General features: G+C 39.0%; 1 protein-coding gene across 1 annotated transcript in view; it reads left to right on the top strand.

Annotated features, from left to right (window-relative positions):
• The window catches only part of LOC107193718, a 177,465-nt gene that overhangs the window by 143,732 nt on the left and 10,061 nt on the right, over positions 1-23,672 (top strand). The window contains exons 19-20 of the mRNA XM_015583220.1: positions 12,861-13,024; positions 17,751-17,952. Of these exons, the coding sequence (XP_015438706.1) occupies positions 12,861-13,024; positions 17,751-17,952 (366 nt within the window). The remainder of the gene's footprint in view (positions 1-12,860; positions 13,025-17,750; positions 17,953-23,672) is intronic.

Here is a 23,672-nt window from a genome sequence, read left to right as displayed (position 1 = left end):
TCACTAGCGCGTTGGACCGACGGAGAGCACCGATACCGCGGCACGCTCTACCGTACTCTCTCGGTCGCACACCTTCCCCCATAGACCACTGAAATTCCTCGGCACGCGTCAACACCGACGGAGAGCACCGATACCGCGGCTCGCTCTCCCGATCTCGCTCGCTCCCGTTTGACCGCTCCGGCCATCTTCGGTACCGTTCGGCACGCGTCGGCACCGACAGAGAGTACCGATACCGCGGCTCGCTCTACCGCTCTCGTTTATTTATGATGTTCATATTCCCTAAATAAATACCATTTTTAACTAATTTGTTTAAGCGACATGTTCCTTTTAAAGATTCAGCTCTCCAGTATAAATCCCTAAGACCGTTATTTATTATTCATTTCATATCGTTAAATACGATTTTTCTCACAGGATACCGATTTCTATTACAGAATATTCTAAAACTTCTGTATTTCACTTAATTTGACAGACACGTAGCTGAATATTAACGTACGTTCATTATTTAATTACTCGCAATAAATAAAATGTATATCTCGTCTGTGCTTAAACCTACTCCGATCACTTTTTCACCCAGATAGCACAAGACGCCTTGAAGACGACTTAAAAACGCTTTAGACTTAAAATAGCCGTAACATACAGTAATAACAGTACGGTACCCATTATAAACCCACTAACATTGTCAAACCTTAATCATCGCATCATCGTCAAAATTCTCTCTGCCTGACACCCCACCAATCGCTTCCCTTACTACTAAACACCTATCAACATTATCAACATCCCCCATTCCTCTCACCCCGACTCCACCGACCACCGTTCAAATTCGAATCCCAAAAATATCCACCAAACCAGACCAAAACAGTCGCAATTACTACAGAACCCTTTCCGATAAAAGAGGTCGAGCAAAGTTACAAAGTCGCCGGTGGTAGTCCGTAGTCTTCGAAGATCGTCGGGGTAGGGGGTTGGTAGACAGAAAGTAGGCGAAATAGAACTACGAAAAAGGATCGGAGTGGACGGAGGATGGCGCGAGTAGAAGGTCGAAGAGAGGGGGCGCGTAGAGAGGACAGGGAGAGGGAGAGAGCCGAGCCAGTTCAGGAGGCAAGGATAGAGGCAGAGAGTGGCGTAAAAGCGTAGTCGTGTCGCACGTACGCTCGTCTGACGGGGACGTGCTCCGCATTGCAACTCGCGAGTGGAACACGCCGGGCGAGTCGAGCCAACCCTCTGAGTTCCACCCCCCGAGAGGCCATCCCCCTGCCTCTCTGTCTATGTCCCCTCTCCTGGAACTCCCTGGAACACCCTCGTCTCCTCCTCCTTCCTGTTTCTCCCTCTTCCTCCATCTATCTCCCTTCTATAACCTGTGCTTCCTATTCTCCTCTTTCTCTTGCCAGTCATTTTCTTCGATTCTCTCCTCTCTCTGACAGGGCCTCTCATTTTCGCCTTTGGATTTCTTCCATCCGCCCACCATCTCCCTGCACCCCTTTGTCGGTTCTTTTTTTCTTTCCTCTTTTCCGCTATGCACTCTTTCGATCCTCCATATCCTCTTTCTCTGTCTGTGTCTACACCTGTCTCTGTCTTTACCCCTCTACTCGCGATATACCAGACATCCCTCTCTCCCAGGCCTCATTGCGAAGACCAAACACATGCTCCCTATCTATCATCAAGATGTATTAGCGTCCAACATTCGCCGGGTGAACTCGTCGCTGTGCTGCATTATGCAGGAGGTGCGCGCGCGCGCGAAAGAGAGATAGAGAGACCGCCTAGCCACCGAAACCTATGCGCGTCGAACACACAGGCATTTCTTGTTTTACATGTTTTCGCGTGCCGCCTGGATAACCTGGCACCTATATACCGAGGATAGTTTCGGTGGAAGCGTTACGGACGAAGGAAAGCTTCCTTCCGATTCTGTTCACCTCCAGCGCGTGATAGAATGCGGTCGGGTATGTTGGCCAGGATTTGGTTAATTCGTTTTCTACGGGCGAGAAGGGTTGGTTTGAGCCTTTTAGCTGTGAGAAGGATGTACACGGTGTCTTGGGGGTTTTCTAGGGGATTGCTGGAGTGTATTGTAGTAGTAGAGGCTAGAGGGACGGTGAGTATTGGATCTGGACTTTGGGTATTTTTAATGATTTTTCCTTTTACTATGGCGGAGGATTTTTGAGCATGCACTTTTCTGCAAGTAGGTTACACTTGTAGGGTACACTATATTAGTATGTTTTGAAGTGTTACTTTACATGCTTTTTGTAGAATTATGGAGACAGTTGAACGAAAGGTGGTTGGGTGAAGCTGAAGATATCTGGAATTGAGGGGTCCAGTGTAAGAAAGAGCTATACAATAACAGTAGCATTGTAAGCCCTTTAACGCCCAGTGCGATCTATACGTCACATTTAGAAAATCATATTTTCAGGGATTTTGTCGTGAAAATATAGATGAAGCACATATTGGAACTAGTTTTGAGTTAACTAATCGCGACAAATAATGTTTCTTTCCCGCAAGAGGTGATTGGACGTTAGAAATAAATAAAAAAAATTTGCATAGGGTGATTTAATATCGGTATTTTTGACTTCAAAGTAATAAGATAGAACATATAGAGATCAGTCTCACAATTTTGAATTATAGAGTCAAGAGTATGGGCATAAAGAATCAATGTTTTCAAGAAAAGTAGTATACAGTATAGTATATTATAATTGTCCATATATACAATTACAGTATAGGTAGGAATTTTCCCAGTACGATAAGTAGACACTAAGAAGTGCCAGAATAAATAAAAATCTCATTTTTCAACATTTTGTTGTTTTCCTCCCTTGTTCTGGATTTGTTAATTGTTGTAGGGCAGAACAAGCATTGCCAGTTACACAAAAGTTGGATGGATATTGAAATATAATCGTATAAAACGTCGATTTTCATGAAAGTTTCAAGATTTTCATATACATATGTGAATTTAAAATTAATAGAGCGCAGCAAGGTCGAAGGTGCACTGGTAGGTCCACGGGACAAGGGTTGACGGTTTGGTGAGGTAAGCTTCGTAGAGGGTGGAGAAAGCGTGTCGGGGATTAGGTTTCTGTTGCTGAATCGTGAACAGGTCGTTGTCTGTGTATGTGTTGTATGAATCGGAGGGTTTAAAGTATTTTTTGGAGGATTGTAGGTGTTTCGTGGGATTAAAAAGTTAATTTGGGGGAATTGAATGTCGGCGTTCTTTTTGATTTTGATGTTAGGGGATGGATTCCAGTCGTTGTGTTTCGTATGGTGGATTAGTTCTCAGTGAATTTCCAAAGTATTACAAATAACAATTTGTAGAAGCTAATCGTGATTAAAATTGTATTTTGGAGAGTTCTTTATCGGTCATATTAATTTGTAATACAGATTACATTCTTCATCAGAATAGCTTTATTTTTTATTTCTGACGGAATTGTTTTTGAGAATATTAAGAAATTGTGTGCTTTCCAATGTGACCAATGAAAGATTTCTAGAGAAGAAATTGATAATTCATTGACCGTTCAAAGATCAGGATGATGCATTCGATAGAGACAGGTGATGCATCCGAACGGGTCATTAATCCATCATAACGTCTCGATGAGTGCGACGTACTCGGCGAAAAGGTTTTCAGCCCCTCATAAATTTGTTTTTTTTTTACCCAAAACCGAGCCTCTGCTTAGCTTCTCTTTACTCTGTTTTGATTGATTCCAGCCCCCCCCCCCTCTGTGGAATAACGCTGTTGCCGGTGTCGCATTCATCGAGAAATCACAGTATCTACAAGACCATGAGACTTATAAACGTCTTTTTAAAACAATATATATCACCTAAACAATCCACTGAATTACACTATCTAATCAAATATTTTCTTACCTTCAAACGAAAATTCAGGTTTGCAAAGGTTAACCTATAAAAAAAATTTGTTAACGGGATTTTCTCGTACTCTCAATATCAGAGAACAGAGAACAGTTCCTTTCTTCACGCGACAGAAGGTAACGAATGGTTGCCAACCTCATAGAACCAAACACGCAAAGTACAATAGCTTCTTTCTCACGGGTCAGGCCGTAGGGAACGCGGCCGTGTCCACAGGCGGATCACGAAGCGTTAACCGCGAACGGATCGCTAATGAGCGGAATATCAAAACGGTTGTGCGCGCGCGCGCGCGTTGCGTTTCGTCTGGAATTACGCAATAACGTAATCAGCGGCGGGGTCGCGACATGCCCGCCGCAGAGTAGCGTGTTCCTATCTTCCTCTCTTTCTGTTTCTCTCGATCGGGGCCCTGTTTACGAATGCATAATACACACGACGCATTCCATTCGGAATCGCGCGCCACTGTCGTCTGCGCACACACTCGCTCATTCCGTCGCGCCGCCGTTTCCCGGCGTTGTTCGTCGTGCATCCCAAACGTACCCCGTCGCCGACGATCGGTCGTGTCCGACCGGTAATCCGCGGATCGACACGTTCGAATCGACGACGACGACTGCGCCTCCGTCGTTTGTCTACGGTTTGATGTGTAGGGGAGACCGGGGACAAATGTAACGATTTTTGTTTTTAAGTTTGTAACTTTTGAGTAGAGTAGAATGAAAGAAAAATTCTTACACGACGAGATACCTTGATTATTGGGCAATATAATCGGACTTTAAGACTTAGAATATAGTATATCAGTTTTTTGAAATAAGATGTTTTAAATCACTCATTTGTTACTTTTGTCCTCATCTCTAGGCATAATTGTAGGGGAGACCAAGGACAAACCTAACGATTTTTGTTTTTAAGTTTGTAACTTTTGAATAGAGTAGAATTAAAGAAAAATTCTTACACGACGAGATACTTTGATTATTGGGGAATATAATCGGACTTTAAGATTTAGAATATAGTATATCAGTTTTTTGAAATAAGATTTTGTTTTAAATCACTTATTTGTTACTTTTGTCCTCATCTCTAGGGATAATTGTAGGGGAGACCAGGGACAAACGTAACGATTTTTGTTTTTAAGTTTGTAACTTTTGAGTAGAGTAGAATTAAAGAAAAATTCTTACACGACGACATACCTTGATTATTGGGGAATGTAATCGGACTTTAAGGCTTAGAATATAGTATATCAGTTTTTTGAAATAAGACTTTGTTTAAAATCACTCATTTGATACGAAAACTGCAACTTTGTATTGACGTAAACGGTCACCACTTCGAGCATCTCCTGTAACGTAAGAAAGTTTATTTTACTACCACATTTGACCTTGCATGACCTTCAATGATAGCTCGCTGAAGTCGTCTCAACACCAGCTATCACACCGCGAAAATAAATATAGCATTCCATTAAAAAAAAAAAATAGAGATGACCTTGAAATCTCCTCTATGCCTTCACCCACGCAGAAAGTGTTTGTGTCACAATATGGCCCCCTCTATACCGTGTAATTTTTGTATATAACATTGTATCATATTATTACAAATTCCGGCAATATTCAAAGTGGACACGGTTATTGCCCCACCCTGTATATCGATAAAAGCTTTCCACCTCGTCAGTAAGGGGTTCTCGCCGGTTACCGTGGGCGTCTCCGCGACGCGATTATCGAGGCTCCGCCGTTGTTATTCGAATTCCGCGCGCGTTCCCGCGTAACGAACTTGCGCAGCCAGCTTAAGATCGTATATACGAGCCGGGTATACAGATTCGTGACGAGGAAAGACGGTATTCCTCGCGGCGGGCGCGCGCTGTTAATCGCGAAAAAGGAGCTTTCGACTCGGAAGCTCGTTAGCTCTCGATACGTACAAGCTATTTCGAGTGACCGCGTGCCTTTATTCGGCCCGATCGTTCGGGCATTACGCCTGTTTTTCTCGACGCGGCAGTGCGCGCGCGGCGGCCTTTAAAAAGCCCGCGAATACGGGCCGAGCAATTAAAATACTAGCGGCCCAAGGCGATCTGTACGTCCAGAATCAGGGGAGAACGCGCAAAAAGCTAATTCTCTGCGTCGCGTAGGACGCAGTACGGCCGGGTAACCGTGTACAGGGATGGGCAGACTGTAATTTGTATACTTGCTGGAGACGAAATGTGACGAGATGCTCGAGCGTCGATCGATGAGGGTACCTTTAAGGGCACCGCTCGACAAATATGGACCCCGAGCTACGGAAACGTAATGCCTGAAATGGTTCATGAAGGAGATTGACATAGTTCTGGCGGGATAACAGGTGAACTTTCGGTTCCCCGATTGTCGGCTTCAGGCGCAAATTACGGCTATAGTCGTCCAGTTCTTGGTCATAGCAGAAATAGCGGATATTGGTTGTAGCACAAATGACGACTATAGTCCTGTTTTTGGTCTTGCTACAAATAGCGGCTACAGTTATTCAAATTTCGGTCTCAACCAGCACAAATGACAACTAGAGTCGTCCAATTTTAAGTCTTAGATTGCACAAATAACAACTATAATTCTCCAATTTAAAATTCTAGACTACATAAATGACGACTGAAGTTCTCCAATTTTCGGTGCTAGACAGAATACGCGACGACTATAGTCGAACAACTTTCGGTCTTAGACAGGACGTGACGATCATGTTCGTCTAATTTTAAGTCATAGGTTGCACAGATTACATCTATAGTTGTATCATTTTTGGTTTTAGACAGCAGAAATGAGATTATAGTAGTCCGGTTTTCCGTTTTATACGTTACAAATAACTATTGTACCTGCCTTCTCAATTATGTAATGAAAAAGTGTTAACGACAGTATTTTCTGCGAAGTGTGTCCTCGCCTGAACAATGGCTGTGCAACGTGCACAAGGTAGAAATGTCCAAATGACACTTGTTCCGCAAGAAAGTCGATACGATCACCTGGTGGTCCCTTTTACACTAAATACCATTCATTTCGAACATTTTTCTTGTTGACATACTTGCACGAAGAAATGTGCCGAGATGCCGAAGATTGTCGAGCGGAGTCGATAAAGGTACCCTTAAGGTAACCACTCGCCAAATATGGTCCCTGATTTACGGAATCGTATTGCCTAAAGTGGTTCACGATGGAGATTGACACAATTCTGTTCTGGATACTTATGGGGAGTAAAAATGGAATGTGGAGTTGGACAATAAAGTATGACCATTGACATGTCACATTCCAAGGATGAGGTGTATGGTCCGGAGAGTTGGAACCCGTTACTTTTCTACAAATTCGCTACGACATTTGAACCTACCTTCGCTAGAAATCGCTAAGGATCGTCTTAAACACGTTTGACGTATCGGTTATTTTGTTACACCGATCCGACATCGATCCAGCACCGATCCGGCACCGATCCTGTCTCATTAGATCAGCGTACAAATAGATATGTTCGTACAGTTCCTCGCATACTGGCACTCCGAGTTATAGTGACTTTAGGTTTGACTCTCTCAGTTGGTGCGCTGTGTGATACCCTTGAAATGTGCCTTTTGCTACTTCTTCAGGGCTATTCTTACTTGGTCCCATTTACTTTCTTTTACCACACGTCTGACATATTTTTTGTACCCTCTAAATTTGAAATATTTTCTTCTTAATAGGACGTACAATTATTTAAGAAGATAAAAAATGTACATTTTATTTGCCCGTTTTGGTATACGTATACCTGTAAAACTCCAACGACCACTACCCGCAAAATACGTTGGCCGTTACCGTGCGCTTGACCTGTCATCGAAACACTTAAAGGCGCGAAGGACCTAGACCCTGTTCTTTTTACGAACTCAGTATAGCTTGGAGAGGCACAATAGCCCTTCTAGCATTTTTTGGCGCCAACAGGCGTCCATCCACCTTCGACTCCACTCGAAATACATTGACACTGACAAATGTACTCCAACAAAATTTCCAAACGTCCATAGGCATCGATAGCATACAAAAAAGGGTTAAAGTGTCTCCCGCCTTAATTCATCTTCCACGGGTACCCTCGGTATACAGTTCCATGAGACATCCAGTATGACACCGTGTATTTCCATAAAAAATCATTCCCGCGTACCCGCCACTGCTCATAGGCATGCAACGACCGAACGACAGTCGACCGGTCTGTATACCGAATTCGAATCAATTGATTGGCTGTTGATTGGAAATTGAATTAGATCGGAATGTGCGTGTCTACGGGACCTGGTTTGGGGGGGGGGGGGGGCTAGCGAAGAAGAGAGACAGAGTCACGCAGGGGGGCTGGCGAACGAAGCGAGATAGGGTTGCTCCACAACCCTGAATCCCAAAGGGTAGGGCGGAGAGCGAACCTGGCGTGGGTGGTTTGGGTAGAGGGGATGAGCGCGGAGCGGCTGCTTCTGGCTTCGCGATGCGCCTGGAATATCAATGCCAACCACTTTTCGCTGCGACCGCTGTCGGACAGAGGCGCAAATCCTGGCGTCGTTCTTTCGATCCCTTCCACACGGCTCTCTGTACGCGGGCACGATAAACGGAGAGCATGCACCGCTACCACCGCCATCGCTTTTCACGCGACTGACCTCTTTGATACCGTGCCCGGAATCACGCCTGTATACGTCGTTTACTCGTGGCCTCCTCGGATTTGCATAAATTATCGGCGCCTACGAAGAATATCGATTGGTGACCTGGCTGGCCGGAGGATTCGCGACGGAGACGTGGATGCTGTTGGGTATAGACGGGTTTTGGAGGATGGAGGATATGAAGTTTTTGGGGATAGAGTTGGTTTCTGTTGGATCCTTTACTCTGGGACGGGCAGTGAACTGATGTTTGGAAGATTCTCTAGGGATGGATTTGTGGTACGAATGGATGCTTGTTTGTTGCGTGGCTACGGAGTCTATGATGAATAGAATAAGCAAATGGTTCTTATGCCTTTAACGCCCAGTATTGTACCGATGCAATACTCATTTTACAAGTGCGTCAAATTCTGTCGCAGGTTCATATCTAACTTCTGTGAGCAAGGATCTGTACTTTCAGTATTCAAGTAGAGAAATTCAAGTATTCCCTTCAAAAATAAATAAAAAATAAAAGACAGGAAAAAGGTGGGTTTGTTTAATATCGATATTTTTGACTTCGGAATAACAGGATACAAGATGTAGATCAGTCTTATAATTTTGAAATAACTATTTAAGGGTATGGGTTTATAGGGTTAAACTACTAACTGCATTTGTCCGCTACAGTGGACACCTGGTTTATGATTTTAGTGATAATATTTGGAACATTTCTAGACGATCGGCAGTACGAATCTTCTTTAAATGACATCCAAACATTAGAATAACGGTGTTACTGTGACTAATATTTAAAAAAAACGTGTCTTAAAGTAATCTTAAAATGACTATTGGTTCTTGATGTTGTGAAAAAGAATTTTGCACAAGATATCAAAAAGGTGTTATAAAAGGAATTATGAAAGTGTCGCATAGGGAAAAGACTACGTTTGAATCTTAATGATTGAATATTTAATCGGGGTATGTTCATATATATTCACATTTCTATTGTTAGTTTTATGATTTTAATGATTTTGGTGGTCTGCAAATTTTTGTTCTAACCAGAAGTGTTCTGTGACTTCGAGAAGGTTAAGAACCACTGGAATAAGCTATTCGATTTTTGAAATAATAATGCTGTGTAGGAAATATTTTGTTTTTTTAGAAATGATATCAAAAGAGGCGAAGGTCGTGAATATGTAGTTTGGACCGACGTGGTGTATAAGAGAAGTGTTTATTATTCTAATATAGGTTGACAAAGGATTCTTTAAAAGAAAGTTCATTCTTGAGGATTCTGGTCAGGATTTTGGGATTCTGGACCATTGTGAACTGTAAGGAAAGATTAGTCGGGTTTTGCTTCTTGGAAATAGGAGGATCTTCAAAAGAGACACAAGATGTTTCACAACACAAGGCGCTTGCGGAGCAAGTGGCCCAACACCTTTACGACACTTTTACTAGAAGATACCCTTTGCCTTTCCCATATTGAATGCTGGTTGTTTAGAAACGGTCCTGAACTGATCCTCCTTGGGTACTTCCATATTTTTGGACCACGATAAGACACTCCTACAGTTTTTCGATCGAAACGACGTTATGTTGAGGTCACAGAGTTGTATGTAATGTAGGGTTTAAGCAATTCAGAAAAGTATTTCTGCTAGCTAAACGTAGCAGAAAAACACATTTGATGGGTTGTGCCTAGTAAGTAGACTGCGGATGTTAATGCATTTATAGCATCTCTTAACATAGAAAATGGAACAAAATTAAGGTTTTAAAAAAGTTTTATATTATTTATGGACTAATGTAGTTAAGCCTCTGGCACAGAACTCAAAACCTCGCCCCATTTAGATTTTTAAATGTTAGTATCGAATATCGTGAATTTACATAAAGTTCTCGAGTCTACTAATAAGGAGATAGTTTACTAGGTAACTTGTGACGATCCTAAGAAATAATTGGTACCCTAGAAAATGTGTGCGTTTCTATCGTATTATTTTGACACTGGATGTGAATAAGTAGTATAAGATGGGTTTGGTCAGACACCAGTAGACGAAACTATCACACCTGTATTTCACTCTAGTCACATAATGTCCAGATTAGGTGTATTCCAAATACTAGTAGAGATTGTAAAATGTACAATTTTATTCGTTAAATTATGCTATAACGGGTGTAGCAGAATGTCTCAAAAAAGATGTCTGCATTTTGTGTACGAGTTTCATATGTTAAAAAGAAGAAAGGAGGTAATCAAATTCACTCCAAGATACAATTTAGTACATTTTATATTAATTAATAATTTAATTTGCATTATTTATTGAATAATGATATCATTAAACAATATTTACGTCTGTCATTAATAGACTAAGAATTCTAGTCGAACTGTGTTAAAAGTTCTAGCCATCTTGTTTGTTATTCCCTGTACACATTTTCACTTAATTTCAATTTTAGATGTTTCTGTCCACACAAATGTCATCATTTCATCGTGACCACCCATTAATTTAATTTTGTCGCGCCTAACACCTGCTGATATAATGGGACATTAAGTACAAGGTTTACAATAATGATGAAACACAGAAGTAAATAAATAATATTTTCCTATAAATTCTATTTTGCTTTTCTTAGGAATATGGATATATCAATAACACTTATTGTCATGAGGGTACATAAGAAAAGTCACAAATCGAACGAGCCACATGTACTCTCGCAAGCAAACTCGGCTTCCACTAGGGGAAAAAGTAACATAAGGAAAGGACCTCCTACCATTTGGTATTTGGAATTATTAAAATATATACCAAATTAACATTCGATTTAACATTTATTTCACTACCTGGAATAAATTTACCAAGTGGTAGAAGACTTTTCTTCTACACCGCTTTTTCCCCTAGAGGAAGTCCAGTTTGTTCGTCGGTGTACAATGTAATTTTTTCAACTTTCAATTTACCCGGAAGGGTTACGAGGACACATCGCGGGCTCGCGGCGTCGCCGATCGGCGTACCGATGGAGATCGGTTGTACAATATAAATGCAAGAAGGAAACAGTAGTAAAGCCCGTCGTTACGACGGCAGGAATTACCCGAAGGGTGGAGACACTGAAGACTGGAACGCAATACGGTAGACGATGACCGCAAGGACGAGCTTTTACGAGCTTTCTCTCTTCCTCTATGTGGTCTTTTTCCCATCACGCGACGAGCAAAGAGAAATGACAGAGGATGAGAGAAAGAGGATGGCAGAAAAAGGACGAGAGAAAGAGGACACGGCGAAAGAGAAGAGAGGAACCAACGGAGGGGCTCTCGTTTTCGTTTCTCTTATGCCCAGCGTCGCCGTCGTAAACCCGGGTTTATTTATGCGGCCCTCGTCGGCCGCCTCCTGTAGTAGGACGACGGGAACGTGACAACGTGACGTGGTTACTCCATCGTTCTACCTTGCGCTCTTACAACCCTTATAGTTCAGTTATGCTTTTCCTGATAAACGCACGTTTATTTCTGTACCGATGATGCCCCCGACCTGTCTGACGATGTCTCCTGTTCTATGTCGCTTCGGTAGGTCGTATATAGAGCGTTAAGAAAAATGTAGGACACTTTCAGAGGGTGGATTCTACATGCTAAACTTAAAGGCGAATTTAGATTTACACCAGTATTTCCCAACGTGGAGTAATTGAATTTTGGGGGGGGGGGGGTTTATTAGCAAATCATCGATATTTAAATAGTTGGGGGCAATGAACAAATCATTGACATTTGTCACCTCATCGATAACAGTTTTACCTGCGTATCTTTTTTATTTGTAGCAGCTATGAATATTAAACTTTTTCAGAATTTTTTTTTCATTATTTTTTTTTATTATTCTCGTTTTAAAATATTTTTTATTATTTGGCAAACGTTTAATACTTATTATATGTTACTTAACTCAATTATTATTCCTTATTATATAAATAAACAAAAATATTAGTTCAAGATAATACATTTGTTTTACCCTTCTAAGAATAGCAAAAAAGAGCTCGTGTCGGATCCGACCCCACCTTACCAAGTACTTTAAAACTCACCTTACTATTCAAGAGTTAGTAACTCAATATTTCTTCAGTTCTTCGACTTACACCACTTTCATAATCACTGGCACATGTGTGCAATTATTATTATCCTTTTCAAAATATAGCATAATTAATATGTAAAGTATATAATAAACGGTAACAGGTGTTATCTACAAATTCCCTACTCGATATTATGGTAATATACGAGTTGGTACACTGACTTGTGTTAAAAGTATGTGAAAAAGAACGATTTACCAGGATCACAGCACGAACACCGAGTAAATCGATCATACTCTACGGGATCATTCGGTCGAAAGATAAATATCTTCGTTCCCGTTGCAAGATACACAGTTCACTTCCTTTAGTCTACTACTTGCGACCAGTTTATACATCACCCGCACCCTCCGCCGGTGCCTCAAGAACGGGGCAATTCGTTTGAGTTAGCCGCAGCAAGGCGGCCACTAAAAATGTATATTTAATGTTCCAGACCGAGCTGGCTGCGTTGAGGGATCGAAAGGCGGCGATGCTTGCGCTGAACGTCTCGACGCACAGACTGATCACCGATCTCGGTAATTCGGCTTCGGTGATATTCACCACCTTGAAAGACGGGGTCGCGGACCTGTACCGTGTCTGGGACGAGACTTTCCAAAAGTAAGTTCTCTACTCGACATTAACCCTTTATAGTCTTATTTATCTAACAGGGGAACGGTTCTTGCTGTTACACCTGGAAAAAGAAAAATCTTGTGGACGTTTTGTAGTCCACTTAGCTCCTATTAACCCTTAGAAAGCGGAAATTTTTTATGATCGAATGAACAACGATACCTGGGTCTAGATAGATTCCTGTTCATTTGTCTTTACATGTGTCTTGGAACGAATTTCTTCAGAATATGTACATATGAAAATGAACCTTCTGTTTTTTTTTTATAAAATTCCCCCTTTCTGAAGATCGTTTTGTAAAGGACGGAAAGTCCTATTTTCAAAACTATGTTTATCCTATTTTTCCCTTTATATTTGAGTGTATTATATATATTTTATTTACAGGGTGTCCCACCGAACTCTACCACCCTTAATTATTCTCTGATTTATCATGGTACAAAAAAATGTGTCTGGAGGAAGTTAGTGTATTTTAAGGGGGAAATTAGGCTATGAGATTCAAGGTCACCTCAAGGTCATCTCAAGGTCATATCTTCTGAAATTTCTCTACTGGTAACGTTTTTTTTTAATGGAATGCTGCATATTTTTGTTTGCCATTACAAAGAGGAGATCAAAACGTATCCAACAATGTATCACACTATGACCTTGAAATCAAAAATTTCGCACATAACTGGTTGAGGTGGAAGCTCACAGAAAATGAATTGAATTGAAACAGAAATGAATTGCAGAAACAATTATTTTAGTGTATGTTCAAAGTGTTGTCACCGCATAGGGTGATATATTGTTGGATACGTTTTGATCTCCTATTTGTAATGGCAAACAAAAAAATAGGGCATTCAATTTAAAACAACGTTACCATTAGAGAAATCTCAAAAGATATGACCTTGAGATGACCTTCAATCTCATAATTCAATTTCCCCCCTAAAATTTTTGGTACCGTGTCAATTAAGAGAATAATTAAGGATGGCAGAGTTAGGTGGAACAACCTGTAACGTTCCACAAATCAAAATACGTTACCCCTTTTAAAAAAAACGACGATGACCTTGAAATGTCGGAAAATATGACCTTCAGAAGAAAATCTTCTCTATCACAATAACTGCCCTACAGGATAAAAATTTTCTTCTTCACACAGTTTCTCGTATCATTAAAAACAACGCAGATATTTTAGGTGAAAGTGTTAGGTGACTCGCTCTGTATATTATTAAACACAATACATATTTTGTACTATGATATTATTGAGTTTATCCTTCAAAAAATTTCCGTCTCGAAAGGGTTAACAGAATAATTGTCATAGTAGTGAAAAAACGATCAAGGGGTAAGGTTTTCGTAATAATCTTCGACGTTCTTCCGCGTTCAGTTTTCTCTTCCTTGTGCACGGTATGTTTATCGAATTTCGGACGGGAATAGGCGGTTTAGGATCATCGAGTGACCGTTCGCTGGCCGGCGTGTGTGACGTTCCGCAAATATTATGAGAGGCAATGAAGCCCCGAAAAGCAAACACCCGGGGAACCCGTGGACACCCATCGGCGACGAGGGGCCCCGGGGCATACGGGATTTCGACCCGTGTCACGGGATTACTAGTTTTAGCTGGGATCGCGCGTTTAATCTCGCCTATTTCTAAACTGTCCATCCAGTCAAAGTATCGTTCATTTGAACGACTTTCCACCAGATTATACAGTTCGCTGCAATAATAAGTAATCTACTATAATGGGTAATCGAATTATTGTTAACCCTTTCGTCTCCATTGTAGCCATATGTCTACCTATTTTAAATTACGAAATGAAATATTAATGCCATGTATATTTTTATATCTGTTAGTATTTAATAGTTTCTTCTAGTCTTGTGTAGATGGCATGATACAAATTTTAATTATGCATTTACAATCTAATCGGTAAAATAAAACATTATTGCACTTCTGTTCCTTTCATTTGCTGGAATTCAAGTGTTGAGCATTGTTAGGAACACAATAAATACCTACGAAACCTTAATTCTTTTCAAATATTTCAAGGGGGTTTATTGATAAAAAGAATAGATTGTATTATATATAATAAGTTTAGAATATAAATTGTTATACATAATTAACAAAGGTAAAGAAACGAGTGAAAAATGGCATTAAATTCTTTCAAATTGTTGAAATTTTTCACGAAATCTCTTGGAACCGTTTGGTTTTCTCAGTAGATACAGAAGTTAAGAAAATTGTCTATATTGGATCAGAATTTGAGCTGTGGGAATTGGAGGGTTAAGCTGGTTGCAGTGCTGATGGAAAGTTTTCGATCAACTTTCCCGTTTTCATAAATCTAGTTTTCTACAGTAGTCGTTACGTTACTGTATTTAAGTAATTTCTTGTAAAAATTACTCGATTTTATATTGGTTCATTTTCTGAGATTTTTCGTGACTTTCCCTGTAATATTCCGTTGCGACAGTTTAGTTATTAGTTGGAAATTTAATTTTATATAAAGATATTTGCATTCTAACTTGCAGTGAAATCTTGAACCATCCTCAAAGTGATTATGATTCCCGAATATAATTTTTGTGTAACGATCTTTGGGATAAATAAGGTTTTTCCTTCTTATGCACTAAAAAGTGACGGAAAGAACCTATACCTATAGCAATGTAATACACAATATATTGAGAAAATCAATTTATTTCCTTGAACTTTTTAAAATAACTATAGTGAGAAATTCAATTACTCCCAGAAAGGTGGCGAAAAACTATACAAAATGGAAAAAACTATTTCTCTAATAATTGTGGAATATTAGTAAAAGTTTTCACTAGAAACATCCTCTTTACTTTTACATAGATATAATTTTTATCGATGTGGTGTAAGCCTGGTCAAGCAAATCACGAGCCTTGAAATTGATACGGTGTTCGAGGCAGAAACGGTCGGCTTTTAATTGCTGTATGAGCACTTGATTCCCCTGTCTGATCGCGGTCTGACCCATGCAAAGGGGTTTACCACTGACCCACTGGGGTTTTACAAAGGTCGATCCCGCATCTCCAATTCTCCCCCCGAAATTCCTATTCTTCGCACGAACGCTCGCCGTTTCTTCTGTTCAACGCACAAATCATTCAGCCCATACTTCATTTCTTCGTGGAAAATTTACATCGATCGAATTTATATTTATATTTACATAAATCGAAAATTAACTGTCTTCCATTGCTTGTAAGTCTATTTATTGTAAACATTTCTCTTCAATTCTGTATTACTTCTTTCTATTCCTGTTTCTGAATGTAAAGCTTTCAAAGTATATGAAAATCTTGTGTCGAGATTTAAGTTATGATTCTCAATGTAAACATTTATACTTTGTTATGGAGAAACATAGTAAGCATGGACAAGTTATACACGTTACAGTAAACATAAATATAAAAATGTACTTTTCTTTACGTTAAAAGCCATAACTGACTCTTCCTTATTAATAAGAAAGAAGTAGCACAGGATTTGTTCCCTAATATTTTTATAATAAACTCATTCTTCATCATTTGCCAGTCGAGATTATTTTTTCATTATAGATTCGATTTGTTTATTTGTTAAAAAATTAAAATACATTTAACACAGCGGAATTAGGAAGTCATTTTTTTCAATGTTTTCGTCGAGTCGAATGAATTTTTCGATTCACACCGTGTAAAAGGATCGCAGAATCATTTTGCTATGATTCTATCGCGGGTCAACGTGGGGAAATGTTGGGATTGTCCTCGGATAAAGTGTTTTTATTTGCCGATAGCGCCATCGGGGAGGTCCACTAATAATTCGACGTCTTACTGTTTGCCGAACGGCTTTCCCTTCGTTCCACTTTTTATTATGTTGACCCGCGCCGCGATTTTTCCCTTTCAATTTCGTCACCTATTCCGAGAACGGGGAGAAATCTGTGTTTATCGAGTGTCGTGGATCCATTGAATCCGAGCTTCTCATCGCTAACGCAAATGCAATCACGAGCTTCGCACTATAGTATATTGTAGATTATTCTAATCAGTGCTCGTGGTGTATCCAAAAAAGAATATACGTACACTATGCATAATATTTTCTGGTTATACTTGATTTCGAAATAGTATAAACTTCGAATTTTTAGTGCTTCGAAAAACAAATGGACCACTGAATTTTTTTAAGAATTAAAATTCATATCTTTCCTCAATCACATTCATATCTCCTATTTCTCTTGTATTATTTTTTTCTTTTACGTTATATTTAATAAAGTATGGTCAACGAAGAAAGAGGAATTATTACTTAATAGATCTTTGATTTTGAGGAGTGGAAAATATAAATTAATTTGTAAAATTTTTTCGAAAAATTCAGACCAGTTTGGACTCTACGAATTAATTCATAAAAATGAAAATTAAGAATTACATAGAACTTTCTTTCTTTTTGTTAATAGTTTAATTAGGTTAAATCTTTTGTTGTTTTGGTATTGGGACATTGAAAACTTTTTATACAATTTAAATCAGAATATTCTAAGGGCACATTGAATTCTGTTACAATAAAATATTATACAGTATATACTAAATCATTAAATACACCATAAACGCAACGAGCACTCTATATAGAAAGACAGAAAAATACAATTAAAAGTAATAAAAAATCATGCAATTAATTAAGTAGGCCGTTTCGTATAATAACTCTTTATTTGTTTATTTTAATGAATCGTATTCATTGTTCTGTAATGATGCATTGTTTTGCACAATTTATTCGTTGCACGTATTTTGAACCATGTGTCCTTGTACCTTGCAGGGGTAATCAACAATTGTGCGCCCTACAAGCCGTCCAGCAGTTTAGTATTCGTTTGGCGGAGCTACAGTGCGCGTTACGAAGGGACAAGGATACCCTTGCAGTTTTGGATGTTGCCCTCCAGGCAGGGGCCACGTCCGAAGTGGCTTCATCCGTACGTCACGTCGCCAGGCTACTGTCCGAGAAACAAGACATCAATTGTCAGGTAAAATGTAATTCTTCCTCCAGCGAACCTTTATCTTTGTTGTCGTTAGTAGTTCTCTGTAGTCGACGTAATTCTTACTCGTAATAATTTACAAAAGTTCACCATTAACTTATTTTGAACTACGAATTTCTAATACAAAAAATTAGTTACTGCTCATTGCAGTGTGTATTTAGTTAAAAAAATGGAAATTATTCATTCAGAGTTATAAACCTCTTTATTATTGAGTAAAAAAACTTAATTTTATACCAAACCAAGACAATTTAAATGCAATTATTTTATAATTACTCTGGTATGTTACTGAAATGTTAATTTTTAAATGAACTAAAATGTGTATTTTTTTACCCATTGTGTGATTATTTAGTTTCTATGAAAATGATCGTAGAATCTAAATTAATCCGAGGACTACATACAAATTGAAGGGGTCAGTGTCATTGAAGGAATCAATGGTTACACAAGAAAAACATAAGTTTGGAACATAAGTCTGAAAATATTAGAATGTTTAACTGCTCTTGCTTTAGAATGAAACGAAATAAAATCATATAGCACAGTGTTTGCCCTTATTAACTTAATAACCCATTATTGCACTGATCCTTTCAATTATAAAAGTAACCTGAAAAATACTGAAATTTGATTGACGTATCTTCTGAATTAATTTCTTGTAAGTTAAAGGAAAATTTTTGATTTGAAGAGAAAGAAAATATCTTTCATCTTACAAATAATAGAAGAAGAAAAAGAGGATAAACAAAATTATTACTTGAACTTTCGCATATCCGTCGGACCATTTTAAATTCTCACAGTACGTTCATTTTTATTATACTATTTCGATTCATTCGATGATGCGTTGTAAGTGTCGCGGAAACGAGTCGGACCTGTAATCGTGGAAAATGGTTCGACGATAAAATTTTTCAGTGCTGCCATGAAAAACGTCGAAAGTGATTTCGCCAAGGCAGCGGAAATATGTCGTAACGTTTTATTTCATGAACATCTGGGCCTGGCGTGGCGGGAAACGCGAACGCGTAAACAGTTTACTCGATTACACCGTTAATAGCGAAATTTATTATTCCCTAATATTTGTCTCACGGTATTTTCCCAAGATACATCGTTCTCGTTTCTCTCTTCTCCTTTTAAGATAAATTAGATATCAACTTCATTTTCTGAAATAAGAACTTCGTATAAGTGCTGACCGTAAGTAGTAACGGCTTGTAATGAACAGATGGGTTATCCAAGGCCTATTGCCCGTGTCTCTAAAAAACTTTCCAATTCGATTATTTCGAAAACGAAGCATTACCCAAAAAAAGTTTACTCTTTCTTTTCGTCTAATCTTTGCATGTAGAATCACCAGCTGGTACTACAATTTCAGGGACACCCTGTATAATCGACGAAAAACTGCGGAAACTTTATATTTTTCGCTGTCAATCGTCGGATCAGTTATACAAGGATTGAATCTCACAACGTTGTTCGATTCCATCACGGCACGACGTACACGTACGTGTGCATCGTCCGTCAATAAACGTATAATAATACGTGACGATTAGAGTCAACGGGAACGCAGCTAAAGGGAAGAATTCCAGGGTTGAGGGGCCACGAAATGCGTGGCGTCCGGCAAAACGTTTTGCATCGTGTGTTCCACGTCCCCGCGCGGATAATGGCCATCCTCGGACTCTTGGCTTCACCGTCCTTTCCATCCCCTCCTCGTACTTTGATCACGCCTTTTCTTCTTTATTTCGCCGCTATGATACCTATTACCCGTGTCTACGGGGCCCACGCTCTTCGTCGTCGCCGCCGTTCTTCCTCCCACCTGACGAACCACGGACGTGATTGCTTCGGAACCTTCTCCACGCACGAAAACCATTTGGACGTTAGATATGCCGATGGAACTACCTTTCTGCGTTTTTCTGTCCGATTGCTGAGAATAGTTCTTGTCGGCGGTGGGGGTGGATGTGAGATAGGTAATGATGGGAATGAGTATGGACCGTGTTAGGTTAATATTGTGATAAGTTTACTGCTGATTTTTATGCGAACATAGAATTTACTGAATGTGTTTCATGAAAGTGGAGGCGGAGGAAGATTGATTTATTATGTCAAGGGTTTCGGTAAGTTCGAGATAGAAAGGACATCTGAATAGACTGAAATTTTTTATTGTAGGGTCTTTCCACGCGGAAATCGGACACTTTTTGAAGCAGCATTTCGGATTTTGTTCAAATTTGGATATGTTGTAGTCTTTCGCGATATATAAACGTATCTCGAAGGATTTTTGAAAGTTTTGTAAATTGTTGATTTTACAGCTGTTTGAAATCTATGGTTAATCTTTTTTTAATAAATCATAACTATTGAATCAAAGTTAATAAGTTATCTATGTAATACATATCTGGTAATTCTGAGAAAGCATACAATCACTATCATCCGGAACTCGTAAAATACTTATATATACTTACTTATTATTCATAACTTTATATAAAATAAAAACAAAAGTTTTCTTTAATGCAATATTAATTGAAATTGAACAATTGTAGTTATAAACATTTTATATGTAATTCTTACAGTATATTACTTTTGCATGTTACATTGAAAGTGTCGAAGCGCGATTTATGGAGACTTCAATGCCCGCATAGAAAGGTGTAAGGTAACTACGTGCGTAAGTGATAGCTTCTTTCTTACAAAACATTTGACGTCTGAAATTAAGATTGTGTATTTGTTTACCTCATCGATTGCTTAAATAAAATTCTAAGACTCGTTTTTATTCTGAAAAAAGTATTTTAAATGTATTTGTTTAGAGAGAAAGGGACAGTTAATTACCTAAGTTACACTCGAATGAGTTAAAAGAAACCGAAGATCTTTTTGTAGAAAGTTATAGATCTTCTACAGATCTTTGTCGACTTTTAAATATTATACTGAAATAATCATGATAGTGTATCATTATTAGAAGAAACAATTCTGTATTAAAACATTCCGAAAATTACTATAAACAGATTCTAAATTACAGCTACATTTGAATCAACCTCGACCCGAAACTAATGTTCCACTTTTCCAATTTTCGACTTGCAAGAGGATAAAAAGAATTATTTAAAAATTTCGTTGCCCGAGAAATTACACATCCCCCTTAAAAATTTAATCAAATGGGGACTTTTTCTTTCTGTATCGAGTGTTTCTCGAAATTTCTAATCGGCTCCCGAGTAATTACTCGCTCATCCTTTAACAAATTTAATCAAATAGGGTATTTTATCCTTGTATTTTTGTACTTCGTTTTCGTATTTACCTAAAGTCTCAATTTCGGTATTATCGTTAGTAACTTCGATCCGCGGAATATATCCGTCGACAGTTATCGAATATATCCGACGACAGTTATCGAATTACTAATAATTTCAGCCGTCTCTCATCCTCTTCGATTCTGGATCGACGTAACGACGAAATCCACGGTAAATCGTTTAACCGATATTCCCACGGCATCCTTGATTTTCAATCGGTTAGATAGCTGGCAGCAATTATTCAACGTCCTTGGATGGGATAACGGTTCCCGTGGGCATCGCTTGTGTGCATAAAACCATTTCCCCGCTTAGATTGGGTGAGTGGAAGGACTCTGGGGACTACGGGCTGTTCTAAGGAAGGCGAGATTATAAGGCGAATCATGTTTATTGGTTCGAATTCTGCCACACGGCAAGAAACTTCTTGTGAACCCTACCTCCTCCGTCGTTTTTTCTTTTTTTTTTTTGTTCGTAGCAACGGTATGGTATGGGATTCTTCCCAATGGAATTGAAAGAACACGCTTATACCACGCCATAAGATATGTACGTTTCGCGAAGTGCAGGATGTTTTTTGATTTTTGAATAAGACATGAAACAGGCAAACGGTAATTAAACTATGTTATTAACTATTTTCGTGGATTGGTTTATGAAAAGTAGAACAGGATGAAAGTTTGTTTCGTCGAGTTACTTCCTATTTTTGGGATTGTTTCATGAAAAACAGGACAAAATCAAAATTTAGGTTATCCAATGTCTACTTCAATTGAATTAGGTTTAAAATAAGATATTAGAGAATCTGTAGCGTTATATTTACGCGATTGCATATATTTATGATATATTATGAAATTTATTATTAATAAAATGATATGTTCGTCTACAAAAACTTGTCAAACTGATCCATCACTAGTAAGTAATAGTTTCAAATACAACCCCTAAGAATCGCCAGTTTTCCGCAGATTCTATGGACACAGCAAAAAAAAAATACATCACCTAAAACTTTATTATAGTTCGAACTTTATTATTTAACTAAAGAAACCTACCGAGTTTGTCGATTATGAAGACCGTATTGTTTATATAATAGTGTAAATTGCATCCCCTAAGAATAGCCAAAGTGTCCCATAGATGTTATCGATCCAGTAACAAAAACATTACCCAAAAGTTTATTACAGTTCAAACTTTATAATTACCCAAAGAAACCTACAGAGTTTGTTCGTCAATTATGAAGACCGTATAATTTATACGACAGTCTAAATTGCTGTCCTTAAAAGTCCAAACTACCCCTAATTTATCGATACAGTAAGAAAAAAACTGTACGATCTAAAATGTTGTTACACTTAAATTTTATATTTAACTAAAGAACCTACCGACTTTGCTAATCGATTATAAAGGTAGTATTTATGAAGTCGTAGAAGTAATGGCGCCATTCGCCGAGCATCCCGGAAGGAGCCGTCAGAGAGGGTAAGAAGGGGGTCAGATTAGAGGGTACGGTTTGACAGATGACACTTGTCGATATCGTGTTTCGGTTAAACGCCATCGCATCCCCCTTATACCCCGACATATCCGTCTTGCATTTGCATATAAAGTAAGTTTCTTGGCATGCTCGGGCCTGGGCCGGCTCTCTGCTTTTATGGACTTAAGGAGAAAAGTAGCTCGAGGTGAGGCAGGTGGCAGGTTCGTTATCGGGACTTCCGATTGGCCCCTGGCTCGCGTCCCGCTTGTCGAGGAACGTGTGCTGCCGCCCGCCACCGCGATATTTCCACGTTGACGGTGCTCATTTTTTTTTCTGCCACGAGATTAGAATAACTGGTCGACCGACTTCTTCCATCTGACTACACACTCCGTTTCTACGTTTCCTTTATTGTGATCGGAATGACTAGAATAAACGTCAGGGTTTTAATACAAATGTGGGACATTTTCATGGAGCGAATGTTGTCCACAAATGTTTTGATTCTACATACAAAACTAAAAGACGAAGATCAAGAATGACAGAATTATGTTTGGAGGTTTCGTCGTCGAGCTACTAATTTCGTCAAGAAATAGTGGATGGTACACCTACTAATAATACCTTCACGAAGGTGCATTTGCCCTCAAACTTTTCGTTGCTGAGATATTTGACTGTTTCCATTCTATTACTTTCATTATGGAACGTATTCGAGGATATGCTCACGACGTCACCAACGGTAACAATCTCAGCCACGAACAAAGTTATAACGTTCCGTTAATAAACTAAAAGTGACCTTGAAAGCTTTGCAATAAGTGATCTACAAAAAAATATACTACAGTCTATAGGCCTCTCTAAATCAACTTATTTAAAAAATAGTAATTTCAATTGGATCATTATTTACGGAAATAATTAAGGTCGTCAAGTTACATTCGTGCATCCTGTATATTCGTACCGTAATTTATAATCGTCCAAAGTATTAATTCCCTGGATACTCGCCTATAAGGGGTAAATTAGCGAAACCAACCCCCACTAACACA

This window comes from Dufourea novaeangliae, unplaced genomic scaffold, assembly GCF_001272555.1.
Source record: "Dufourea novaeangliae isolate 0120121106 unplaced genomic scaffold, ASM127255v1 scaffold25, whole genome shotgun sequence".
NCBI lineage: Eukaryota > Metazoa > Arthropoda > Insecta > Hymenoptera > Halictidae > Dufourea > Dufourea novaeangliae.
Note: the sequence above shows the minus strand (reverse complement) of the source record. Positions and strands in the feature narration are given on the sequence as shown.